Genomic DNA, 25,541 nt, shown 5'->3' on the forward strand with positions numbered 1-25,541 from the left:
CCGAGAAAAATCACTTCCATTAAAAATTAACTTCAGGAATGTATTAATAGTATGCATAAACTCCCAAAACCAATGTATGGGGTCCTAGTTAATTAAAATCAGCAAAACCTGCCATGTTCTTAATCAAAATATTTCTCTTCCTCTAGATAGCAAAGAGAAATCTGGAGTTACATAAAGGAATGAAGAGCATCAGAAATGCTTGACATATGGGTAAACATAAAACACAGTTTCTCATTTTATAAGCTCTTGAATAATTGACTATTTAAAGCAAAATAATAACAGTGCGTGGAAGCAAAATGTATGATAACGTTAGCACAAAAGATGGGAGGAGAAAATGGAAGTATACTGGCATCACGTCTTACATTTGACATGAAGTGATGATTATTATTTGAAGGTGGACTGTAATAAGTTAAACTGTATACGATAAACTCTAGCACACCTACTGAAAAGTAAAACAAAGAAGTAGAGCTGATAAGCCAATAGAAGAGATATAATGAAATAATAAAAACAGCTCTCCAAACACTTTATTATTCTGAGAGAAGGTAGGAAAAGTAGGAAAAAGGAAAAAAGAACTGGAGTAAATAGAAAACAAATTGCAAGATAGATTTATACTCAATCATATATCAATAATTACATTAAATCCAAACACTCGCATTAAAAGGCAAATATTATCATATTAAATTTTTTTAAAAAGCAACCACCTATTTGATTTCTATAGGAAGATTACTTGAAATACTTTATAAAGAAACAAAAGTAAAGTGATGGGGAAATTATAGTGCACCAAGATGAATCAAAAGATTTGATGGGTTTTATTTATCTGAAATATAGAAAGATGTTTTCAGCTCAGGACAAAATCATTGATGAGTAACATTTTTTAAAAGTGCCACTTTAAAGATGATCTCTGAGCATTAACCTTTGTTTAGAATGAAAAGTAATTACACCAGCACTGTACAATAGAACTATATGAACCCCAAAGTGAACCATATACATAATTTTAAGTTTTCTAATAGTCACATTAAAAAAAGTAAAAAGAATAACGGTGGCTACATGTCATTATATATTTGTCAAAACCCACAGAATGTGTAAAGCCAAGAATGAACTCTAAGGTAAACTGGGGACTTTGGGTGATAATGACGTGTCAGTGCATCAGCTGTAACAAATGCACCAATGTGGTGTGGGATGTTGACAGTGGAGGGGTCAGTGAGTATATTGTATGTTGAAGCAGGGGGTATATGGGAAATCTCTGTAACTTCTGCTTAGTTTTTCTGTGAGCCTAAAACCACTCTAAAAAATAAAGTCATTTTAAAACAAAAACAAGTTTTTTTAAAAAGGTGAAGTTAGCTTTAATAACATTTTCAGTTCATTCACTAAGTCGTGTCTGACTCTTTGCGACCCCATGGACTGCAGCACACCAGGCTGTCCATCACCAACTCCCAGAGCTTGCTCAAACTCATGTCCATCGAGTCGGTGATGCCATCCAACCATCTCATCCTCTGTCGTCCCTTTCTCCTCCTGCCTTCAATCTTTCCCAGCATCAGGGTCTTTTCCAGTGAGTCAGTTCTTCGCATCAGGTGGCCAAAGTGTTGGAGTTTCAGCATCAGCATCAGTCCTTCCAATAAATATTCAGGACTGATTTCCTTTAGGATGGACTGGTTGGATCTCCTTGCGGTCCAAGGGACTCTCAAGCGTCTTCTTCAACACCACAACTTAAAAGCATCAATTCTTCAGCGCTCAGCTTTCTTTATGGTCCAACTCTCATATCCAAACATGACTACTAGAAAAACCATAGCTTTGACTAGACGGACCTTTGTCGGTAAAGTAATATCTCTGCTTTTTAATATGCAAGGTTTGTCATAGCTTTTCTTCCAAGGAGCAAGCATCTTTTAATTTCATTGCTGCAGTCACCATCTGCAGTGATTTTGGAACCCAAGAAAATAATCTGTCACTGTTTCCATTGTTTCCCCATCTATCTGCCATGAATTGATGGGATCAGATGCCATGATCTTTGTTTTTTGAATGTTGAGTTTTAAGTCAACTTTTTCACTCTCCTTTTTCACTTTCATCAAGAGGCTCTTTAGTTCCTCTTCGCTTTCTGCCATAAGGGTGGTGTCATGTGCATATCTGAGGTTATTGATATTTCTCCATGCAATCTTGATTCCAGCTTGTGCTTTGTACAGTCAGGCATTTCGCATGATGTACTCTGCATATGTTAAATAAGCAAGGTTCTCGTTTTCTTACTAAGTCTTCCAAATCTGGTTCCAGCATATTTCAGTTTGGAATTGCTATGTTTCAAGTATTCAATAGCCACATGTGGCTAGTGGCTACCATATCAGCGCAACTCTAGGTTGTTTGACTCTTCTCTCCTAGGGAGGAGTGGGATATAAGGTGAGATGAAACTGATAAAGGTGATTGGGTCTAAATGCTGAAAGCCTCTGATACCATGTACCATGTTGAATAACTGTACATCATTCCATCCTGTAAGTAAAGAGGTGGTCTCTCAGAGAAGCAAGAGGGTTGTTGCCAGAACAAACGTTTTAGAAAGATTATTGTAACTTATTCACATTTTCCTAAAGGAGACAATAGATAGAGACCTAAAGGACATACAAACGAACTTCTGTATGTGGACTTTGGTTGGCGCTTGAAAACTGTAAAAGGAAATTATGAGACAATAAGGAAAATGTAAACACTGGATATTTAATGATATTCCATATTTTAAAACGTAACTGTGGTTATGTTTGTTTTTTGTTTTTTTAAGGAAGAGGAAAGGAAAGAAGGTATTACATAATTGACAAAAGGAAAAGAGGGGGAGAGGAGAGACATAGGAACGGGGGTGGAGGTTGGAGAACGCTTTGATAATAAGCGGACCCACCTCCAAATCGTCTCTTAAAGTCTAAACCCAGCCTAGCCTTCAAGGCTCTCTATATTTAGATACACAAGCATTCCCCTCTCCACATTCTCCTGATGGGAACATCAGGCGTCCTTAGAACATCAAAGGCACAGTGAGGCTACACGTGCCGAAGAGATTTGGCGGCGAACTCCTGCCTGGGCTCTCGTCAGGAGATTGTCAGAGGCGGAGCCCCTCCGGTTTCAGGGGAGGGGGCGTTGTCCCGGATGACACGCCCTCTTGGGGTGTGCGGCAGCGTCCGGCAGAAAGGATGTTAAGCTCGCTGAAGTACGTGGAAGGGACAAGTCCCTTTGCTTCAGCCTTGGCCTGTGCCCCAGTTCTCAGGAGAACTTGCGGTGTGACCCTGGGCTGGTGGTCTCTTCGCTGAGCCTCAGGGACCGCATCTGCAAACCTCGGGCGGTCGAGGCGTTCTTAGGACCCTGGCAACGCTGACATCCTCCGACTCGCCGCTTGGAGGACGCCGGCTGCCAGATTCCGCCGCAGAAGCGGACAGATAGCTCGCTGGGCCTTAACAAAGAGCGGGGTCTCGGGCAGGTTCCCGCCCCCAGCAGGTTTTGGAAAAGCCTTGCGGCCGAGGGGCGGGGTTTCGCGCCGCAGCCAATCACCGGGGGTCCGGGCCACCGGGGCGGGGCCTCCGCGAGTTGCCGCGGCGGGCAGGCTGGGTCCGAGCATCTAGCGGCCCTGGAGCCCCAGGCCTGGACATGGCGACCGTCCGGGCCTCCCCGCGAGGCGCGCTGCTGCTTCTCCTGACGGTGGCTGGGGTCGCGGAGGTGGCAGGGGGCCTGGCCCCGGGCAGTGCGGGTGAGTAACTGCTGGAGCAGCGGTTCGGGGAGGTCCAGAGCGGTCTCCTCAGCGCTCCAAGATGGCGCGGAGCAGGGGGCGGGGGTGCCGGCGACCCCCAGACCCGGTCCAAGTCTGGTGACCCAGGGTCGGGAGGTCCCAGCAGGCGGCGGGAGGGACTGAGGCGGGGCGAGCAGGACCCCTCTCCACCCTCCCTCTTTCCGCCCAGATCCCCTGAACTGGAAGCGGTGACCTGGGTTCGAGGCCTTCCTCTGTCACCCACCGAGCAGGAGCCCTCAGCTCAGCCCGTGTCCCCTCATCCGGCTCGGGTCTCTGTCCGGAGAGCGTGGAATGCCTTCGCCCAGGACCGTCGCGAGGGTGGGACGGGATTTTGGAGGGGCCGCCGCCTTACCGCCACCCTGGCCAGTTACTGTTGCTTGTTACTTGACCCTCGGTTCAGAAAGGCCGACCTCGGGCAGCGAGCACTTACGTGCCCTACAGCCTGACTGACTTCTGAAGTCTCAGGCAGAGACTCGGTCCAAGTCTTCTAAATCCGTTTCTGCTGCTCTTCGCTGTAGGTATGCAGTGTTTCCAAGACAGCGCTGGACTCTGGCAGGAGAGAGATTAGATTTCAGGGAACTCTCTCTGTGGGGGCTGACTTGAGGAGAGTTTTGTACTTGCTCTGGAGGAATTAGACCACGAGTGGATAGGAAGCTGTTCAGTGCTTACTGAGTGTCTCCCACGTGCTGAGTTTTAGGAGTTGTTGCCAACTCTGCTCTCTAGGAGCTTTAGCGAGCGGGTGGGGTGCCACAAGACAGGGCGGCTCCGATTCCAGGCAGAAGTATCCAGATGAAGCGATGAGGGCCGCGGGTGCACACAGGAGAGAGAGGATGATAATCCACTCAGGTTGGGAAGAAAACTGAATGATGCCCCAGCTTCACTCGATATTAAAAGATGGCTGGGATTTATACATGCAAAAGTGGAGGAGAAGTGCATTGCTCACAGGGAGACACTCCTAGAAAGAGCAAAATCAGCCTCAACAGGTTTCGAGGTAGCTTACAGAGTTAAAGGATTTTGTTTAAGTGAAGCATATTTAAAGAAGGGAGAGAATTGTCAGGAGCCTGGGGTTAATTATAATTGAGTTCTAACAAAGCTGTCAATTAGACAACTCAAAGGAGAAAGAAAGAATGCTGTATATTTGGGGCTAAATCAGCTTACTTTCCTGGACCCTATATTTCTCTTTAAGTTAAAGAAATTGAATTAAAGCACTTTCAAAGTTTTGATTCATTAGAAAACTAGTTGCCTGTTATCCCACAGCTGGTCAGTTCTGTGGGAAATAGTAGAGTATAATATGGTTAAGAGTATTTGAACAAATTTAGTTAGCTTTATTCTTTGTGCTTTAATATCCACATTTATTGTATATAAAGATTCTCATAGATTTTTATTGTGATAATTGAGATAATACAAGCATATTAGCTATTAAATAAGTTTGGGAAACACTGTACACTGTACCCCTCTCTTATAAATTCACAAACAGGTTAGGTTCACAATAATTTGCAAAGATTCCTGTGGTTAAACTTGTTGCTGGGAGAATGGAGAAATGGGGAAATGACTGCTAATGAGCATGAGGTTTCTTTTCAGGGTGATGAAAATGTTTGAAATTGAAAAATAGCACAAGTCTGTGAATATACTAAAAACAACTGAATGGTACACTTTAAAAGGATGAATTTTATAATGTGTTACTGTTAAAAGATAGACGGGGTCATATTAAAATTGCAAGTTTATTTGAGCAAAAATCGATTTGAATTTGGACAGTGCCAAATGGGAAGTAACAGGAGCTCAGGAAGGACTTTTATAGAAAAGGTGGAGATGAAGCAAGGAAATATTTGATTGGCTATGGTTTGAGCAGGTGTCTTATTTGGGAAAGCCCAGATGACTGTTCCTGATTGATTGTCCTTAGGATTCTGATCTCTTAACCTTGGGGCATTATAGGCTTAAGTTTTGGTTTACTTAGGTAGGCTACTAAGGAATTGACCACCTCAGTCTAGTGGTATCCTTGTTTGATTAATTTAACGTGACTTTTATCTCAGTAAAATTGTTATGCAAAGAAAGAAACTTGTTTGCTTAAAGAACTGTTTTTTTCTTCATAGCACCTCAATCCCAATTTAGGAAATTCTGGGCTAGCAGATTTCTAAAGGCCCTACCAGTTCAAAACGTCCATGACAACACAGAATTTGCATTCTTTGGTAAAAAAGGAAAGCCCCCAAGTTTGATGTAAAAGTGAGAATTGTCTCTTGTACTAAATTCTTAGGCATATGTTGCCTGCTTCCTTACATAAAGGACACTGAGTAATATAATGAACAAAGGCTTCCACTGTGGATTTGTATAAAGTGTGGAAAATGTTCCTCAATCCTAGACAAAAATTAAGAAAACAATATTAAATTGTGTTTCAATGAAGGCCTGACTTGTATTCCCTCTCAGGCTTCGTTTTCATCTCCTTACCCAATCCAAGGTTGGGTAATCCTGTCTCCTCTGGTATAAAGCATTTTACAAGTCTTATTTGTTCTGACTTGGAGATTTCATTCCTGTTGGAGGAGAGGGAGGGAATGATTTGACTTGCTAGTTATTATCTCTTGTGAAGTTTGGCCACATCTTGTACATTGGAGTAATGCCACACTTCCACAGTGTACTTTCTGGTCTCCTTGACCCCCAACTCTCTCCCCAGCACCTCTAGTGTTTCCTTTGAAGGATGGGTTGGAACCCTGTATTACAGTCTGAGAATCTGTGTGTCATGGCACCTGATAGTAGCTCTGTTTCTATCTAAGATATTTTCTAATAGTACTAAAGAGAGAAAAATGTAACATTAAGGTCTAGGTCTCAATACGTTGACATTTAAGAAATTATGTAATAGCCTAGGATCCTGAAAAAGAGTGTAATGAATTTTAAGTTAGAAAAAGTGACCGCCTATCTGGGGGAATGTAATAAGAAACAGATTCTCTTTCCTTTCAAACAGAAGTATCTTGGCCCACACTGTAAAAGGAGCTAAAATTGGTGAGAAACCAGATATAACAGTTTATTCTGGTATGCTACTAAAAGTTCCTGTCTTATAGTCATAGATTTAAAGTCTTTCATTAATCATACCTTTCACCCTTTGCCACTTTTTGAAGAAAGTGGAATGATGTCAAACAGGTGGTTTTTATATATTATAAATGTGTTTTTTTAAAAGAGCAAAATAGATACTACAAGAGTTTATTCAAAAAAATTTGCATGCTTACTATATGTCAGGCACTGTTTTAGGTTCAGGGTTACTGCTTTCAAGGGGCTTAGATTTCTAGTAGAGGGGGAATAGACTGTTGTTCAGTAACTAAGTCATGTCCAACTCTTTTCGACCCCTTGGACTGGAGCTTCCCTGTCTTTCACTGTCTCCTGGAGATTGCTCAGATTCATGTTGATTGAGTTGGTGATAGACAATAAACAGATAAATAAAATGATTTCTAGTAGTTATAAATATGCTGTGAAGGAAGCTAGAGGGTAGCATAAAGAATTGTGTGAGTAGTGAGGAGTGGTTCTTTACACAATGATGTCAAAAAAAGCTTCTTTGAGAAGGTAAAGTTCTGAACTGAAATCTAAAGACCAAAGGTACTGTCCTTAGGGAAAGATCAGGGTGGGGACCAGAAAGTGCACAGGCCCTGAAGCAAGAAGATGCTGAAGGTCAGTATGGTTTCATCATAGTGAGCAGATGAATCAGCCAGGGCTAGGAGAGTCAGAAAACAACAGAATGGGAAAGACCAGAGATCTCTTCAAGAAAATTAGAGATGCCAAGGGAACATTTCATGCAAAGATGGGCACAATAAAGGACAGAAGTGGTATGGACCTAACAGAAGCAGAAGATATTAAGAAGAGGTAGCAAGAATACACAGAAGAACTATACAGAAAGATCTTCATGACCCAGATAACCATGATGGTGTGATCACTGGATTAGAGCCAGACATCCTGGAATGTGAAGTCAAGTGGGCCTTAGGAAGCATCACTTTAAAAAAAAACTAGTAGAGGTGACGGAACTCTAGTTGAGCTATTTCAAATCCTAAAAGATGATGCTGTGAAAGTGCTGCACTCAATATGCCAGCAAATTTGGAAAACTCAGCAGTGGCCACAGGACTGGAAAAGGTCAATTTTCATTCCAATCCCAAAGAAAGGCAATGCCAAAGAATGTTCAAACTACCGCACAATTGAACTCATCTCACAGGCTTGCAAAGTAATGTTCAAAATTCTCCAAGCCAGCCTTCAATAGTACAAAAACCATGAACTTCCAGATGTTCAAGCTGGTTTTAGAAAAGGCAGAGGAACCAGAGATCAAATTGCCAACATCCATTGGATCATTGAAAAAGTGAGAGAGTTCCAGAAAAACATCTACTTCTACTTTATTGACCATGCCAAAGACTTTGGCTGTGTGGATCACAACAAACTGTGGAAAATTCTTAAAGAGATGGGAATACCAGACCAACTGACCTGCCTCTTGAGAAACCTGTATGCAGGTCAAGAAGCAACAGGTAGAACTAGACATGGAACAACAGACTGCTTCCAAATCAGGAAAGGAGTACGTCAAGGCTGTATACTGTCACCCTGTTTATTTAACTTATATGCAGAGTACATCATGCAAAATGCTGGGCTGGATGAAATACAAGCTGGAATCAAGATTGCTGGGAAAAATCTCAATAATCTTAGCTATGCAGATGACACCACCCTTATGGCAGAAAGCAAAGAAGAACTAAATAGCCTCTTGATGAAAGTGAAAGAGGAGAGTGAAAAAGTTGGCTTAAAACTCAGCATTCAGAAAACTAAGATCATGGCATCTGATCCCATCAATTCATGGCAAATAGATGGGGAAACAATGGAAACAGTGACATACTTTATTTTGGGGGGCTCCAAAATCACTGCAGATGGTGACTGCAGCCATGAAATTAAAAGATGCTTGCTCCTTGGCAGAAAAGCTATGACCCACCTAGACAGCACATTAAAAAGCAGAGATGTTACTTTGCTGACAAAGTTCTGTCTAGTCAAAGCTATGGTTCTTCCAGTAGTCATGTATGGATTTGAGAATTGGACTGTAAAGAAAGCTGAGCACTGAAGAATTGATGCTTTTGAACTGTGGTGTTGGAGAAGACTCTTGAGAGTTCCTTGGACTGCAAGGAGATCCAACCAGTCAATCCTAAAGGAAATCAGTCCTTAATATTCATTGGAAGGACTGATGTTGAAGCTGAAACTCCAATACTTTGGCCACCTGATGGAAAGAACTGACTCATTTGAAAAGACCCTGATTCTGGAAAAGATTGAAGGCAGGAGGAGAAGGGGACGACAGAGTATGAGATGCTTAGATGGCATCACTGACTTGATGGATATAAGTCTGAGCAAGCTCTGGGAGTTGGTGATGGACAGGGAGGCCTGGTGTGCTGCAGTCCATGGGGTCGCAAAGAGTCGGACACAACTGAGCAGCAACAGAACTGAACTGAACTCAGGAGAGTGGGACACAGCTGAAGCGATTTAGCACACACGCGTGCAGGTAGTACTGAGCCTTGCAAAAAGCCACATAAGGACTGTGGATATTATTGTATATGCAAATAGAAACCAGTGAACCTTTAAGAGATGTATGCTTTCATTTCTGTTTTAGATCACACAGACTGCTGAATAAAAAAAGTTATTGTAAGAGGGTAGGAATAAAAGTAGAGCTATTAGGCCACTGTAGTAGTCGAAGCAGGAGATAATAATTAGAGTGATGGTGGAGATTAAAGAAGACAAATTCAGAATATATTACTAATGGATTGGATGTGGAAAGTGAGGGAAGCAGGAATTAGAGATTATTTCTAGATTTTCACCTTGAGCAACTTAGTGGAAAGTGTTGCTATTTACTGAGGTCAAGATGATGGGGAGAAGTAAGTTGGAGGTTTGGCAGGTGAGTCAGGAAGAGAATCAAAATTTCTGTTTTCTTATATGTTTAAGGTGGATATTAGGAATAATTCCCCTTGGTCCATTGCTTACTAAATTAAATGTCATACCTGTAAGTATTCCATTGAGCAAATATTCGTTGAGGGGTTAATAGTGCCAGACACCATGACAAGCATTAAGTACATAGTGTGGTAAACGAAAACAGATGTGGTCTCTGCTTTTATGGGGTTTATGGTTTAGTGAGAATATCAGACATTAAATATCACCAAAAAGTGTGTAATATCTGCATTACTAGTATTGTGTAGTTATATTAGTACATTTCCATTTATATTCTAAATCTGAATATATTTGAGGAAAAATCGTACGATTTAGTCAAATACATAGTACATGATGTAGAGCACATAACTTACATGAAGAAGACTTCAAGAAAAGTGTAACAAGTATTAGGAGAAACATTTTGACCGTGGAATATATCATTGGGAGCCAGACAGAAATACTTTGAGATCCCTCGTTTTATAGGTGGGAATAGATGGCATAGAATGGAGAAAATTATCCGAGAATACTGGCTATTAGCGTCTGTGGGGTAGGGGTGGATCTGAGGAGTCATTTGCTTAGTTGTTTCATAATGATGTATGATAATATTTTTAGGGTCTTTTGACCCCCAAAAGAACAGAAACCAAGGTAGCTCAGGAGTAGGGAGCTAGCTAGATAGCATCTAACAGGGAACATGGAAATCCAAGGATAGGAAATTGAGCACAACCTCAGGGACTGCTGTGGGAACTGGAAAGCTGCCAGGAGCCAAGACTACTTTTAGAGACAGTCTCTCTCTGTCTCTCATAGCTTGTCTCTGTACATCTCTTGCCTTTCCCATTCTCCACCACCAGCTTCCTCTTCTTACTCATGGTTTCTCTACACCATAAAACTTCCTTAGCTCCAGCTCATCTTGACCTGGTGTCTATAGAGCCCACCACCCTCTGGGTACATACCTCTGTGCCTGTGCATATGTTTGGGTCCAGCCTATCTTTCGACCTGGTCAATAACTTTTACGATGTGTGCTAAATTCTGGCTTGGTCACCATGGGAAATGTGGTATGACAGTGGTACAGTGGGAGAAATAAACTTCTCATACATTTTTTTCTGATTAAAAATACTTTGCATAAGTAGGAAATTATTACTTATTAACCAGTGAATAAGAAAATTTTTTGAGCTGAGCACTGTGCTAAATTGTGTACAAGAAGTTCACATTCAGTCTGGAAATACCATTACTACACACATGAAATTATTAGAGTTAACTGTTAAAGTTTTCAGTTTTGACTGGAATAGTAGGACATTAACCAAAAAAACAACATGGCCCGGAGTTGTTAGAGAAGAAAGGCTTACTTAGAGTTGAGATGGGGCTTAATTTTAAGCCTTGAAAGATGTTTGGGATTTATGTCAGCTGGAAAGCGGGCACTAAGCATTACAAGCAGAAGGCTGTGTTCAAGGTATTATTATATAAATAATAGGCTTTCCTTGTTAAAAAATAATAGAAGATCAGGGGAGGGGAGGTAAGAGAAGACTTAAGAAAATTTAGAACTGAAATAGCAGGAAGCCATTGTGGACCCTTGATTAAAAGAGTGACATCATGAAAAGTAATTTAAAAAATTAATCTGGCAGTCATATTGATAACAGAAGATAATGAACCTAATTGGCAGTTGTAGCATTATAGTTTGAGGCAAGCAATGGAGGATATCTGTAACGTGTAAATGAGTCAAGAAAAAGGTGCAGTGTTTATGTATATACACAGGCACATATCCATCTTCCAAGGGATAAATGTGACAATTGTAAGAATGCATTTATAAGTTAAAGTGGCAGTTGTCATTTCAATGTTTTTAAGGGATGGTCAATCTCCAGGCTGTTTTGGAAATAAAGATTTTAAAATAAGATAAGATTTTTTTAAATTAACATACTTTTTTTATTTGGAATGACCTTTTTGCAGTATCAGCTCAGATTTAGTTCATTCCCTTTCAGTAGTGCAGGATATATATATTCTGTTTTAGTAATTCTCTAAAAATACATTAATTAGAAGGAATCTTTATTTTCTTTAGAAAAGAAAACAGTACTGGCTTTTCATTAACCAAATTGAGGTTTGGGGAGGCTTCTGTAGCAAAATCTCTTTTAACTTCAAATATCCTATAATTCTATGAATATTTTAGTTTTAGATTAGGGTGTGTAATTGTTTTTTTTAAATGCTAGTTGGTCTCAGAAGTTGCATTTTTCCCTTGTGGCTGGAGCATGTGCTTCCCGCTTACTTGCCTGTCTTAGTAGGCACGTGGCCCAAACCAGCAGCCAACCCTTGATGTTTCTAATTAATTCTGGGTAATTCTGGGTAATTCTGCTAGAATATTTCTAGGTTACACTAATACCATCTTAAACCCCAAATACGTGGCTTTTAGTAATCACTTTTGGGTTTTTATTAATTTTATATTTTCAGAGTTTTGAAATAAGAATGCAAAATATGACACTCATCCTTATGTCTTTAATAAAGATGATATCTGTGCTATTTATTTTCATCCTGTCAATATCAAGTGTTATTTTGAACTAATTTACCTCTATCTGTTCAGTTCCATTTTTTTTTTTAAATAACCAGAGTTTTAAACTATTCTTGAAGAACCAGAAATTAGATTAGAATCAAATTATAAAAACAAAGCATTTCTAGAATTCACTGTCTTTTTTTGTATAAAAATAAGGCCTTCAAGAGTTTTTTGTACTGTAATAGTTGAATGACCCAATTAATCCATTTTGAAAGCTCTGAAAAGACAAAGACCTTTAATTGCCACATTAATTGCATTTGAATCCTTTGCCCTCATTCTTAATGAAGGCATATGAGTTAATGTCTGTTTATAGACATTTCTTTAAAAGTATGCAGTGTTTAAGAGTCTAGTAAGTTTTTGTTGTTTCAAAGAAAGAAAAATGTGTACAAATATAATGATGACTGAGGTTAAAAATAAAATGTGGAAAACATGATGTAGTATAGGTCCCCTAGCCTGTTCTAGGAGGGTGGCAGTTCCTCTCCAGAGAGGAAATGTATTATTACAGAGGAATGCTTGGTTAGGAGGGGGAAGGGCATTACTACTAGAAGACTTCAGGCTGCTCTCTAATCCCATTCTGTCAGAAATTTCAGAAGACTTTTGGAAAGACTAGAAAGAAATATGTAAATACACGTTCTGACAGAACAATAGGAATATGAGATCATTTTTCTTCTTTTCCAGATTTTGGGATTTCTTAATGAAACAGTGAATCATTTTAAAAATTTAACTTTGGGGGTCACCCCACTATAAATTTGACTTTCACCATTAAATAGGAAAAAATAAGCCTTTATATTTTTAACAAATCTTTCATTGTTATTAGAGTTTTAATTGTGACATATTTCATATTTCTGCTCTAAATAGACCTTTGCTCCAAGAAACTTTTTTTCCAAAAATTCCTAGGCCCAAGTCAGACTCTTGCCTGCCTGTTTACTTTTTGCTAAGCCCGTGCTTATAGGGATCATGTATTATTCTGAGTTATCTTTGCTCTCCTTCAGCTGGATTTTCTGCCCTTGTGTGACCTTTGTGTTGGAAGATAGTAGAAAGTGGCAACAACTTGAGCACTTGAAAAGATCCCATCGATATCACACAGAAGATCCCCCGCCCCCACCTTTCAATTCTTGCCTGTCTTCATTCTAATGAGGCTGGGGACACAACAGAATCTTAGAAGGGAGGGGATTCAGCATGGTGTGTCATGGCAAAGAGAGGGGTGTTGTGAGAAAGTCTTATTAGTGATTGGGCCCATCCTTGAATTCAACGCTTCTAAGAAGGTAGCTACAGCCTATAAACAAGGAATTTTTTTAAGTTCTGAAACTTAATGGAATTTCTATATGCTGAAAATGGCAACTCACTCCAGTATTCTTGCCTGGAAAAATCCCATGGATGGAGGAGCCTGATGGGCTATAGTCCATAGGGTTGCAAAGAGTCAGATAAGACTGAGCGACTTCACTTTCACTTTTTCAGATTTTTTTTTTTTCCCCATTTATTTTTATTAGTTGGAGGCTAATTACTTTACAATATTGTAGTGGGTTTTGCCATACATTGACATGAATCAGCCATGGATTTACATGTGTTCCCCTTCCTGATCCCCCCTCCCACCTCCCTCCCCATCCCATCCCTCTGGGTCTTCCCAGTGCACCAGCCCTGAGCACTTGTCTCATGCATCCAACCTGGGCTGGTGATCTGTTTCACTCTTGATAGTATACTTGTTTCAATGCTATTTTTCAGAATTTTTAAGTAAAATGTTAAAACTTTAAGACACCCTTTTCCATATAGCATTAGAAAGCCTGCCCCACGATAGTGTTTTATGAAACTAAACTGTAGCAATATGTTAGTAATATCATATGCCCTGTTACTGTTTTATGGATTAACAATATCAGTTCTGAGCTTAAAAGGATGTTGGTAAGAGCTAAAGGGAACCTTTTTTATTCATTCATTTCTTCCCAATACCAATCTTACCTTCAGTCAAAAAAGCTCTGCTGTCATCTATTTTATATACTGAAATTATATACATTTCATTTAAAGAGAATATATACACGCACACATATGTAGGCATTGTATTGGATCTAGCTGCCTGAAATGCAATCTTTTCATGTCCCTGTCACTTTTGATTTAGCACTCTCTAAACAGCCCTTGATCAATTCAGCTTTATCTTTTTTCCCAGTTAGCTTCAGTGTAGAATAATGACATGCCCCTGCTGATTATCTATATCACTAATTTATTAATTTTTCTGGGCCCATAATGCTGCTTGGCATCATTTTTCCTTTTCTGTGATGTTTCTCAAATTGGCATGCTGAGATGTAAAATAAGTGGCATGAGAAAAATATCTTGTGCTCTGAGAAACTTAGATCCCTTTTAGGAGTTAATGATGCATATTAATATATTAAAGGTTTCATAAAGTCCAGTAAAGAATTCTCTTTAAAGGGAACCCTCTTGCTACTGTTGGTGGGAATGTAAGTTGGTACAGCCACTTGTTGTGGAGAATAGTATGGGGGTTCCTTAAAAAACTAAAACTAGAGCTATCATATCACTCTGCAATCCCACTCAGGGACATATATCCAGAGAAAAACATGGCCTGAAAAGATACATGCACCCCAGTGTTCAAGGCAGCACTGTTTACAAGACATGGGAAGAACCTAAATGTCCATTGACAGAGGAATGGATAAAGAAGATGTGGTGTATATATATATCTATATACACACACGCATGCACGCGCATATATGTCTACAAAGGAATTTTATTCAGCTATTAAAAAGAATGAAATAAGGCCATTTGCAGCAACATGGGTAGACCTAGAGAGTGTAGTACGAGTGAAATAAGTCAGAGAAGGAGAAATATATGACATCCCTTATATGTGGAATCTAAAAAGAAATGATACAAATGAATTTATTTACAAAACAGAGACTCACAGACTTAGAAAACAAACTCATGGTTGGGAATTGTGTGAAGGAATAGTTAAGGACTTTGGGAAGTTATGTACACTCTGCTATATTTAAAATGGATAACCAACAAAAACCAATTGTACAGCACATGGAACTCTGCCCAGTGTTCTGTGCCAGCGTGGATGGGAGCGGGTTTGGGAGAGAATGGATACGTGTACGTATATGACTGAGTCCCTTTACTATTCACCTGAAACTGTCACATTATTGATTGGCTGTTCAGTTCAGGTCAGTCGCTCAGTCAGGTCCAGCTCTTTGTGACTCCATGGACTGCAGCACGCCAGGCTCCCCTGTCCATCACCAACTCCCAGAGCTTACTCAGACTCATGTTCATTGAGTTGGTGATGCCATCCAACCATCTTGTCCTCTGTTGTCCCCTTCTCCTCCTGCCCTCAATCTTTCCCAGCATAAGGGTCTTTTTCAGTGAGTCAGTTCTTCGCATCAGGTGGCCAGAGTATAGGAGTTTCAGCTTCAGCATCAGTCCTTCCAATGAATGTTCAGGGTTGATTTCATTTAGAATTGACTGATTTGATCTCCTTGCAGTCCAAGGGACTCTCAGTCTTTTCCAACACCACAGTTCAAAAGCATCAATTCTTCGGTGCTCAGCTTTCTTTATAGTCCGACTGTCAAATCCATACATGACCACTGGAAGAACCATAGCTTTGACTAGACGGACCTTTGTTGGCAAAGTAACGTCTCTGCTTTTTAATGTACTGTCTAGGTTGGTCATAGCTTTTCTTGCAAGGAGTAAGTGTCCTAAGTTCATGGCTGCAGTCACCATTGCAGTGATTTTGGGGCACCCAAAATAAAGTCTGTCACTGTTTCCACTGTTTCCCCATCTATTTGCCATGAATTGATGGGATCAGATGCCATGATCTTAGTTTTCTGAATGCTGAGTTTTAAGCCAACTTTTTCACTCTCCTCTTTCACTTTCATCAAGAGGCTATTTAGTTCTTTGCTTTCTGCCATAAGGGTGGTGTCATCTGCATATCTAAGATTATTGAGATTTTTCCCAGCAATCTTGATTCCAACTTGTGCTTCATCCAGCCCAGCATTTTGCACAATGTACTCTGCATATAAGTTAAATAAACAGGGTGACAATATACAGTCTTGACATACTCCTTTCCCGATTTGGAACCAGTCTGTTGTTCCATGTCTAGTTCTACCTGTTGCTTCTTGACCTGCATACAAATTTCTCAGGAGTCAGGTCAGGTATTCCCATGTCTTTAAGAATTTTCTCAGATTTGAGAAAGAAATTTCTCAAAATCTTAAGAATTTAAGATCAGCTATACCCCAATGCAAAATGTTTTTGGTGTTAAAAAAATAAATTAAAAACGGTATTAAAGTGTAGTCGCTCAGTCCTCTCTGACTCTTTGCGACCCCGTAGACTGTAGCCCTGCCAGGCTCCTCTGTCCGTGGGTTTCTCCAGACAAGAATACTGGAGTGAGTTACCATTCCCTTCTCCAGAGGATAAAAATAAAATAAAATAATTTTTAAAAAAATTCTCTTTAACTTTTTAATCCTTTCTTTCCTAATTTATTTGAACATGAAACATTTTCTCTTGAGGAATAGATATTAACACATCATGAAACAGTGTTTCATAGAAAAAAGTTTGAGAAACATTTATAGTTGCTTTCTTTGTTCTCCACAGTGGCTATTCAGAGACATTTACAACCTCACCTCAAGCCCTCAACTCTTTTTGTTTTCAAACCTAATCTCTATTTATTTCACTGAGATAATGGAGACTTACATTTAGCAAGTCCAAAACAAAATTCACTATCTTTTTATCATTTAACCTTCCTCTATAGGTATAATAATAGAATATAGTCCATAGGATAATTGTTGAGGGTTGAATGAGATAATCATAAAACAAGTAGTAAAATTCTGGCACATGAAAAGTACACAGTACATAGTAGCGATTATTATTAAATGACAGTCTCCCCTGTTAGATCACAAGCTTCTTTAAGGCAAAAACCATGTCCTCAAATAGCACCATCTTTGACTTGAAATAGGTACACAACAAAGGTTTGTTGAGTTAAAATGGATAATAATAGTAATAATCTGTCGAATAAGTGGTTTGTGTAACCATCTGACTTAGCTTAATCATTGTTTTAACAATAGGCAATATTAGGTGTTTATTTTTTCTCCCTAGGTGCACTGTGTTGTAATCATTCAAAGGATAACCAGATGTGCCGTGATGTTTGTGAACAGGTAAGCTTGCTTGGTAATTATAGAGGATATTATTTAGTGTAATTGTTTTAGAGAAATCTGGTGGACAGCACTTAAACGGTCAGTTCACATCAGCAGTAATGGAACAAGCTAACATGAGTCTGCCAACATAGTGAAGCACAGTATCTGAAGTGGGATTCCTACCCAAAATACATAACCTGGATCCTGAGGAAACAATATGGCAAACCCAGGTTGAGGGATATTCCTCAAAACAACCGCCTGTACCCTTTAGAGATATCAGTGTTATAAAAACAAAGGTCAAGAAACGTCCCAGGAATTCCTAGGTGGTGCTAGTGGTAAAGAACCCGCCTCCTAATACAGGATACAAAAGAGAGATGGGTTTGGTTTGATTCCTGGGTTGGGAAGATCCCCTGGAGTAGGAAAAGGCAGTGCACTCCAGTATTCTTGCCTGGAAAATCCCATGGACAGAGGAGCCTGGCAGGCTGCAGTTTCTGAGGCCTCAAAGAACACACAAGAAACTTCCAGATTAAAGGAAACTAAAGAGACATGACAACTGAATGCAGTGCATAATTCTATATTGGGTCCTGGAATTAAAAAAAAAAAAGACTGCTATAGAGCATGTGATTGAGATAAATTGGTGACATTTAAATATGAGCTATAATAATAATATACCTACCAGTGCTGCGAACTGAATCTGATGATTGTATTGTGGTTAGTTAGAATGGTGTCCTTATTCTTAGAAGATACATGCTGGAATTTAGAAATGAATGATCATGTCTATAATGAATTCTAAATGTTTCATCAAAGTAATAAAAATAACGTGCATATGTAGAGAAAGTTAAAGCAAATGTTAATAATGGGTGAATTTAGATGAAGGCTTATGTGGGTGCTCATTGTACTCAGTTCAGTTCAGTTCAGTTGCTCAGTCGTGTCCAACTCTTTGCGACCCCATGGACTGCAGCACACCAGGCCTCTCTGTCCATCACCAACTCCCGGAGTTTACTCAAACTCATGTCCATTGAGTCGGTGATGCCATCCAACCATCTCATCCTCTCTTGTCCCCTTCTCCTCCTGCCATCAGTCTTTCCCAGCATCAGGGTCTTTTAGATGAGTCAGTTCTTTGCATCAGGTGGTCAAAGTATTGGGAGTTTCAGCTTCAGTCCTTCCAATGAATATTCAGGACTGATTTCCTACCTTTGAAACTTTTCTGTAGTTCTGCTTGAACCTTTTTAAGGCAAGTTCCACTGAGATGATAGCTGTTCATAATGTCTTACTTTTCTTTCATCATCTTGATTGTGTAGTTGTAGCCTTACCAGTTGAGAATTAATGACCTCAATCATCTTTTGAGGAGTTTTCAAGTAATAACCTGGATTTTGTTACTTCCCAAAAATGAGAGCACTACCTAACAGGGATTAAAAAGGTTTTTCAAGACACTCTAAGTATAACAAGATGTCTTACCTAAATAGCTGCTAGAGAATTCATGTCCAAACACTATAGTAGATTAAGTTTTCTGCAAATTTACTGCCAGAGCAATAGCTTTTTAAAAGCAAAAATGGCCTCTTGATGGTGTCACCATAAGAGAGCTTTTAAAGTAACTCTCCTACTTTTGGAAGCACTCCTTTTCTGACTTTTTGCCTTGTTTCCTCTTGTTTTTTCCACTAATGTTCCATAGGGTAAATTATTTTTATGAGGTACTTGCAACAGGTGAGGACTTATTTCTTAAAATATAAAGTGTTTAAAATTCTATAATGTAGCAAAGTAAGTGAATACTATAGTCATCCTAATAAAAAAAATTCTTCCCTGACCAAGTTCTTCCCTGACCAAATTACTTTATTTCTAGTCACACAAATGCTGGATGTAGATAGCATTTATCTCCAGGTATGCACTAAACTCCAGATAGACTTACTTGCAGAGGAAGAGAGGTAAGAATAGGATTCACTTTCCCTGGTCAGACTCAATAGTCAGGTAAGTCAGTCATCCCAATCACCAGAGGAGTGAGAGGCAGAGCTCACTGACAGTGAGAAGGGCAGGAATAAGGAATCTTTAATTCTTCAACCAGTGAGGAATGAAGAGAGGGTATTCTACTGATAGTTAGGTTTTGATTTGGAGTGAACACTAACGCACTAGATGGCTGTAGGAAGTTAGGAAGTTAGTGGGGTAAGTTGCTGAATTATCAGTGAAAACCACTGTGTGAGGGCAGTTGGAGATTTGAAATTAAAACTTTTAGAATTTGAATTTATATAAGAAGTCAGGACTGATGTTTTATAATAAAGCACATTTATGAAGGGAAATTGGAAAATATTCTAGACAACTGATAAACCTAGAGGATAAAAAAAATTTACCTCTTCCATTTTCTTATTGAAAAAAATGCCTTAAAACTTTTTTTTGTTTTTGTCAAGTAGATATTTTCCTCAAAAAGTGAATCGCGACTAAAACATCTGTTGCAGCGAGCCCCAGATTATTGCCCTGAAACAATGGTAGGTATTGTTTAACTTAACTTTGGAAGTTTTTGTCTAATGAAGCACTCTACTGAGTTACTTTTGATTTAGCAAATTTTTCAGAGTGATTGGGGTTTGTGGTCAAAGTAAAATGTTAGATTTAACTGGATACTTTAAAAAGATCTTCATACAAATTGCTAGATGGAATATTGTCCTTCATCTTTTGTTGTTTATGATGTAGGTATAAAAACAGTATTATATAAAAATATGTTCTAGTCTTTAAATTTCATAATAATAGTTTATCTGAAATTGAGAATTTTACTTATTATATTTTGACAATTTTATGAAAACCATAGCTAAATCTTATATTTATTTTAATTTTTAAAAAGTCAGATTTAGGGTAAAGGAAAATGTGTAATTTCTCATTACTTCTGTCTTCTCATTTTCTGGTGTACTATAGATACATTACATGCCTGTCTGAATCATGTAACTTAAAATGTCTCTAATGCATGGACCATCCCTTGTTTGGGATGCTCATGGCTAAGCTAAGAAAGTCTGAATTGGCATGAGAAAGCCTGTTTAGATAAGGTAGGTTGGGTTAAATGGGAAAGTTTATGATCAAACAGTTCTGACTGACTATTTTACTTTAGTCACTCAACAGGCACTTTTATCTCTGTGCTTGGAAACAGTTATTCCAGTAAACATCCTGAGTAACCATACTTGTCTTTAGTATCCCAGATGGGAAGTTGAGAAAACAGCAAGCAGTATTTTTACATCTCATTTCTGTTTTTTCTTCCCCAAATAGCTGGTTGATGCTTCTAGATCATTGATTGTATAGAGACAGACACAATCAAATTAGCTATACGTAATTTCTATAGAAATTGTATTTTGAAACTGGCTTTCTACATAAAAGTCTTTTGGTGATTACAATTTTAGGTTGACATTTGGAGTTGTATGAATTCATCTTTGCCAGGTAAGTAAGAGTATAACATTAAAACTTATTTTGTGATTGTAAAATCTGTGTCATAGTCCTGTAACCTAATATATATCCTTGGATTTCTATCCTGTCCTTCCTGGAGGCATCCAAATTTTCAAATGTATAATTTATTCTCATTCACTCAGTCATTTATGGTACTCTTGTTTCTGCTTCAACTGTTCTATTGAAACTGGGCTTTGAAAGATCAAGATCTCTTGGTTCCTAGATCTTAAAGCTGTTTCTCAGTACTCGTTCTTTTTGACTTCCAAGTGACAGTTGATACATTGACCACTACCTCCTTGTGACTTCACCTTGGCCTTGTGACTTTGTCCTCTCTTATCTCCACCCCTCCCCCCCACACACATACACCATCACCCCTGTAACTACCATGGCTATTCCTGTGTGTGGTCCTCTTCCCTTCTTTCTCCACACTCACCCTGGTAACCACATTCCTTCTCAGAACTGTTATCTAATCAGCTCTGAGAAGATAATTTTCAAATCCAAGTTATTATTTATGACTTCTAGTCTTCTCTACTTGGATCTCTGCATCCAGGTAGCATGACTCAAAACCAAACTTATCTGATAATTGCTTTTTGTTATTAATGACACTAGACTGGAAACCCTCAAGTCATTATCTCTGAATGTTTTTTCTTTTTAGCTTCATTCACCCTGTTGTAAAATCTTGCATCCATCCTTGCTATTCCTAGTTCAAGCTTTTATTGTTACACTTTTGGGGTAGATTATTGCAGTAACCTCATAACTCGTGTTTCAACACACCATAGCTGTCTTTCCCACCCTCCTAAAAAAAAAAAACTCCCTCAGGGGCTATCCACTTAAATCGGAATAAAGCCCAAACTCCCTGTCTGGCATTCCCAGTCTCCTAGGATTAGAGCTCATTTTCCAGTCCTGGTTAAACACAGTGCCTTGAAAAAAGGGAGTATAGCTTACATTTCTCTGAATTCTAAAGGTTTTCATACTGTTGAAAGTTGTCATTTCAAACAAATTGAACTATTTCCCTCCTGGAATTGCTCACATCCTTGCTTGTTCTCCTAATTATCCCTCTACCTAGTGTCTGTAATTATATGTGTGTGTACTGTTCCTACCAAACTGTAATCTCCATAAAGGGATAAATCATATATTTTTATCTATTAGCCCACAAAATACCTGATAAAGGACTTTGTATACAGTAAGGGTTCAGTGAATGTAGTTGCTTGTTGAATAATTTAATATGTTCTAAGAGGCAAGAGCTGCTTTTGTGGCTCAGTCGGTAAAGAATCTGCCTGCAATATGGGAGACCCAGGGTCGATCTCTGGATTGGAAAGATCCCCTGGAGAAGGGAATGGCAACCCACTCCAGTATCCATGCCTGGAGAATTCCATGGAGAGAGGAGCCTGGTGGACTTCAATCCATAGAATTGCGAAGAGTCAGACATAACTAAGTGACTAACACACAAAAGGTACTGGCTATGTGAAAATAGCAGTATACTGCATTACGGTATAAAAGTCCACAGAGTGTATGACCTGCATTGATTCCATTCAAAATTCTGTATAGAATATGCAGGATTCTGAGTAGCAGGCAGCAGAGATCAAGAGGAAACTATACTAGGCAGTGGGACTAGATGGGAGTCTGCTGCCCTTTAATACCCTTTAAACATATAGGGATATAGAATCTTATGATATGTGGTTTTCTTAGCCAGTTTTAACAGTTGGGATGGTTTATGATTATATTTTGAGAGCTTTGTCTGTCCATGGGCCATTTGTGTGCTTTGTTTTTTTAGTAGAATGCTTCTGTTTTTTTATATTAGGTCTTAGTTTCGTATAGAGAACTATGTTACCTATTCCCTTGAATCCCTGACATTTTTTTCAAATGGAAATAATTTAATGTACATGGGAATTTGCAGATCTGTATATTACATGGAAGCAGCATAAAAGCATTTCTCAAAAGATAAGGAATTTACAGCATTCCTTCAAGTAAATCTTTTCTTTTATCATAATCATTACTTATATCTCCTAATTTTATCTAGGAGTTATTCATTGACATTTATGATTGCAAAAAGGGATCTTAAAATTGCATTAGAACTCTTTTTATAATTTTACCACCTTTTGCTATCACTGTAATTTGCTTGGAGAAATATCTACTGTGCATAAATTGCATCAGTATAGTCATTTTGCCCCAGAGTAAAATGTACCTCTCAAGATCAGTCATGGCTCCCAGGAGGTGTTCCTGTCTGTTTCCTGAGTATCAGTTGTTAAACAGCATCGTAAACAGCCTCGTGGGTTTTATGCTCTTCTAGGTATTTTGATACAATAATACTCATGCCCTATTTTGTTTGCTTGCTTATTAAGTTATTAATAGGTTCACAGTCCAGAGGTGAAAGAAGTCATTGCTTTCCTTAACCCAAATGTCTTCTAGAGATTCCGTCTACCTTAGAGTGAGAATGAGCTAAAGAGAATTTAAGGTGAGCAGGGAGAAGAGGGAAAAGACAAAGGGCCTGATAATTAGGTTGCAGAGACCCTGAGAAGACTGACAGCGTTGAGAGTCAGGCTGGGAGGAGGGGCTTCATGCTTCGGAGCCCCTGCTCTCTAAGCTAGTTTTCTTACGGAAACTTGCTTTGACTTGAGTGGTATCCTTGAACCAGCTTGTTTTGTCACTTCTTATGACCAAAACATTTGAACATTTTGTTTTTAAGGTGTGTTTAAGAAGTCTGATGGCTGGGTTGGCTTAGGCTGCTGTGAACTGGCTATTACCTTGGAATGTCGACAGGCATGCAAGCAGGTAACACTTGGCAATGAGGCTCTTAAGCAGAGTGGAGTATAGTTTGAGTTTTAGCTGTGTCTTGGATCTTGCCTATTTCTGGAGAGGTGACCCATAGCAGCTGCAAATTTAGCATTCCTTGCATAGACCACTTCCTTTTAGACATGCTGCTTTTTCAGTCATGTCTGCTGCATGTAAGACTCTCAGCCTTCTCTTGTGCTTTAACTTCTCTCTGCCACACAAAGGAAAAATGTTACTGCAATCAAGGACTTTTGTACTCTGCCTATGTTCATGCTTAATCAGTGCTAAACGACTCCAAATAGTGGTGTACATTTCAGGCATGCTTGGATGGAAGCAGTTGACACAGTTGGCTTATTTTGCTTTTATCTTCCCTCCGCCTTTCGTCATGGATTTACTGTGACTGTGTTCTTTATTCCTTCTCTGCTCCTCAGGTGAGCATGACTCCTGCATTGAGTTATGACTTCTGTCTGATGTGATGTATCTCAGGTCTGAATCAAGTTAGACCCTGAACTCTTCCTCGCTGTATGCTCATAGTGATTCGTCGGAGTGCTGTGGCAAAACTGGTGTCCCGGCTCCTCTTACTCCAAGTGGTGGGAGCACTCTTAACTGGAAAACTTGAGTGGCCCTGAAACTGCAGCTGCAAAGCCTTGTCTTATTTTCTCCTAGCGACTGGTCTTTGAGCAGGAGTATATGAGACACCTTCACTTTCGTACAGACCACTGAACCACACTCTTTGGGCAACACACAGCCTAACTATCGGCTGTTCTCCTGTAGGCACTGAGGTGAAACTGAGTTGTAGAGGATTAGAACTGTAGTGTATCTCGTGGGACACAGAATAGTTGCCAGTCCATTCTGCTTCTCGCTCTCCCTGTCCTCGTCAGCTGATCTATTAAGAATTGCGTGAGCCTAGGTAATAGAAGTGGAGGAAATAGAAAAAGGAACCACAGAGCCCATGCCTCTGGGACTATATTTCTAAGTGGGACTGTTATCATATGGAAGAACAGCCAACCCTCAGCAGATGTGTTTTGGCTTGTTTTTTATGGAAAGTATATACTTTAGTAAATCACGTTGTTTCTCTGTGTGTCTGTTTCCTCATCTGTAGAAGGGTTAATTTCTTCTTCATAAACTTGTTAAGAAAATTACATAAAAGTAACTTTTATTAATTAATTGCCTGGCATTGCCTTTCCCTTTTCAGTTGTCTCCTCTGTTAGGTATGGATTTTTTCTGAGAATATTGGTTAATACGGGAACTTAGAATATGAAGGGTTAAAGAAAAAGCAAACTATAAATGCCCTGGCAGAACTTCATAAGAAAATTCACTGCAGCAGAGCTTCACAAGAAAATTTGCTACAGAATGGAATTTAGATTTTTTTTTAAAAGTCCTCTGATTTACATTTCCTTCAAACTTATCTAGTTTCTGAAATAATAAAAGGACTGTGTCATTATGTGAGATTAAAGCCATAGAAGAGTGAAATTCTAGCATATCTGGAGCTAATGCTTGCTTTTAAAAATTATATAAGATTTGTTTGCATAATATTTGAGCATGAGGTTTTCCTTGATGAAGTAAAGACTGCTGTGCCAGCAATTACATATACTTATGTTTGTATTCTTTTTGGTTTCATACTGAAGAGCATGTGTAATAAATTAATTGAGAAATTTGTTATCTTTTAGGCATCATCAAAAAATGATATTTCCAGAGTTTGCAGAAAAGAATATGAGGTATGCATTTTAACAAATTTGGATAAATGAATCAGATGTTATCAGAATTGATAGAATCACTCAAATTTTAAAAATGAATTCATTGTTAAATAAATTACCTTTTACTTTTCAGAAAAGATAGTCTTGAGAAAAATGTCATTTACTTTGTTTAGAAATGTTATGACTTTAACCTGTTGCAGTTAAGCATTAATTTGAAAGAAATGCCTAAATCACACATACAGAAGCTTTAACCTGTGTTTTCATAATACAGCTACTGGTTGTATCCTAGGTTGTAAAATAGTTTTTCTTAGGTTCCATATCCTCTTTTGCCC

At 39.0% G+C, this 25,541-nt stretch overlaps 1 protein-coding gene across 1 annotated transcript in view; it reads left to right on the forward strand.

The window, feature by feature from the left end:
* Window positions 1-3,529: 3,529 nt before the first annotated feature.
* The window catches only part of RECK (reversion inducing cysteine rich protein with kazal motifs), a 77,314-nt gene continuing 55,302 nt past the window's right edge, over window positions 3,530-25,541 (forward strand). Inside the window, exons 1-6 of the mRNA XM_065908239.1 lie at window positions 3,530-3,706; window positions 17,286-17,344; window positions 19,726-19,800; window positions 20,698-20,734; window positions 23,427-23,512; window positions 25,183-25,230. Of these exons, the coding sequence (XP_065764311.1) occupies window positions 3,607-3,706; window positions 17,286-17,344; window positions 19,726-19,800; window positions 20,698-20,734; window positions 23,427-23,512; window positions 25,183-25,230 (405 nt within the window). The 5' untranslated portion in view covers window positions 3,530-3,606. The remainder of the gene's footprint in view (window positions 3,707-17,285; window positions 17,345-19,725; window positions 19,801-20,697; window positions 20,735-23,426; window positions 23,513-25,182; window positions 25,231-25,541) is intronic.

The sequence above is a fragment of the Muntiacus reevesi genome, chromosome 17, assembly GCF_963930625.1.
Source record: "Muntiacus reevesi chromosome 17, mMunRee1.1, whole genome shotgun sequence".
In the NCBI taxonomy this organism is placed as follows: domain Eukaryota; kingdom Metazoa; phylum Chordata; class Mammalia; order Artiodactyla; family Cervidae; genus Muntiacus; species Muntiacus reevesi.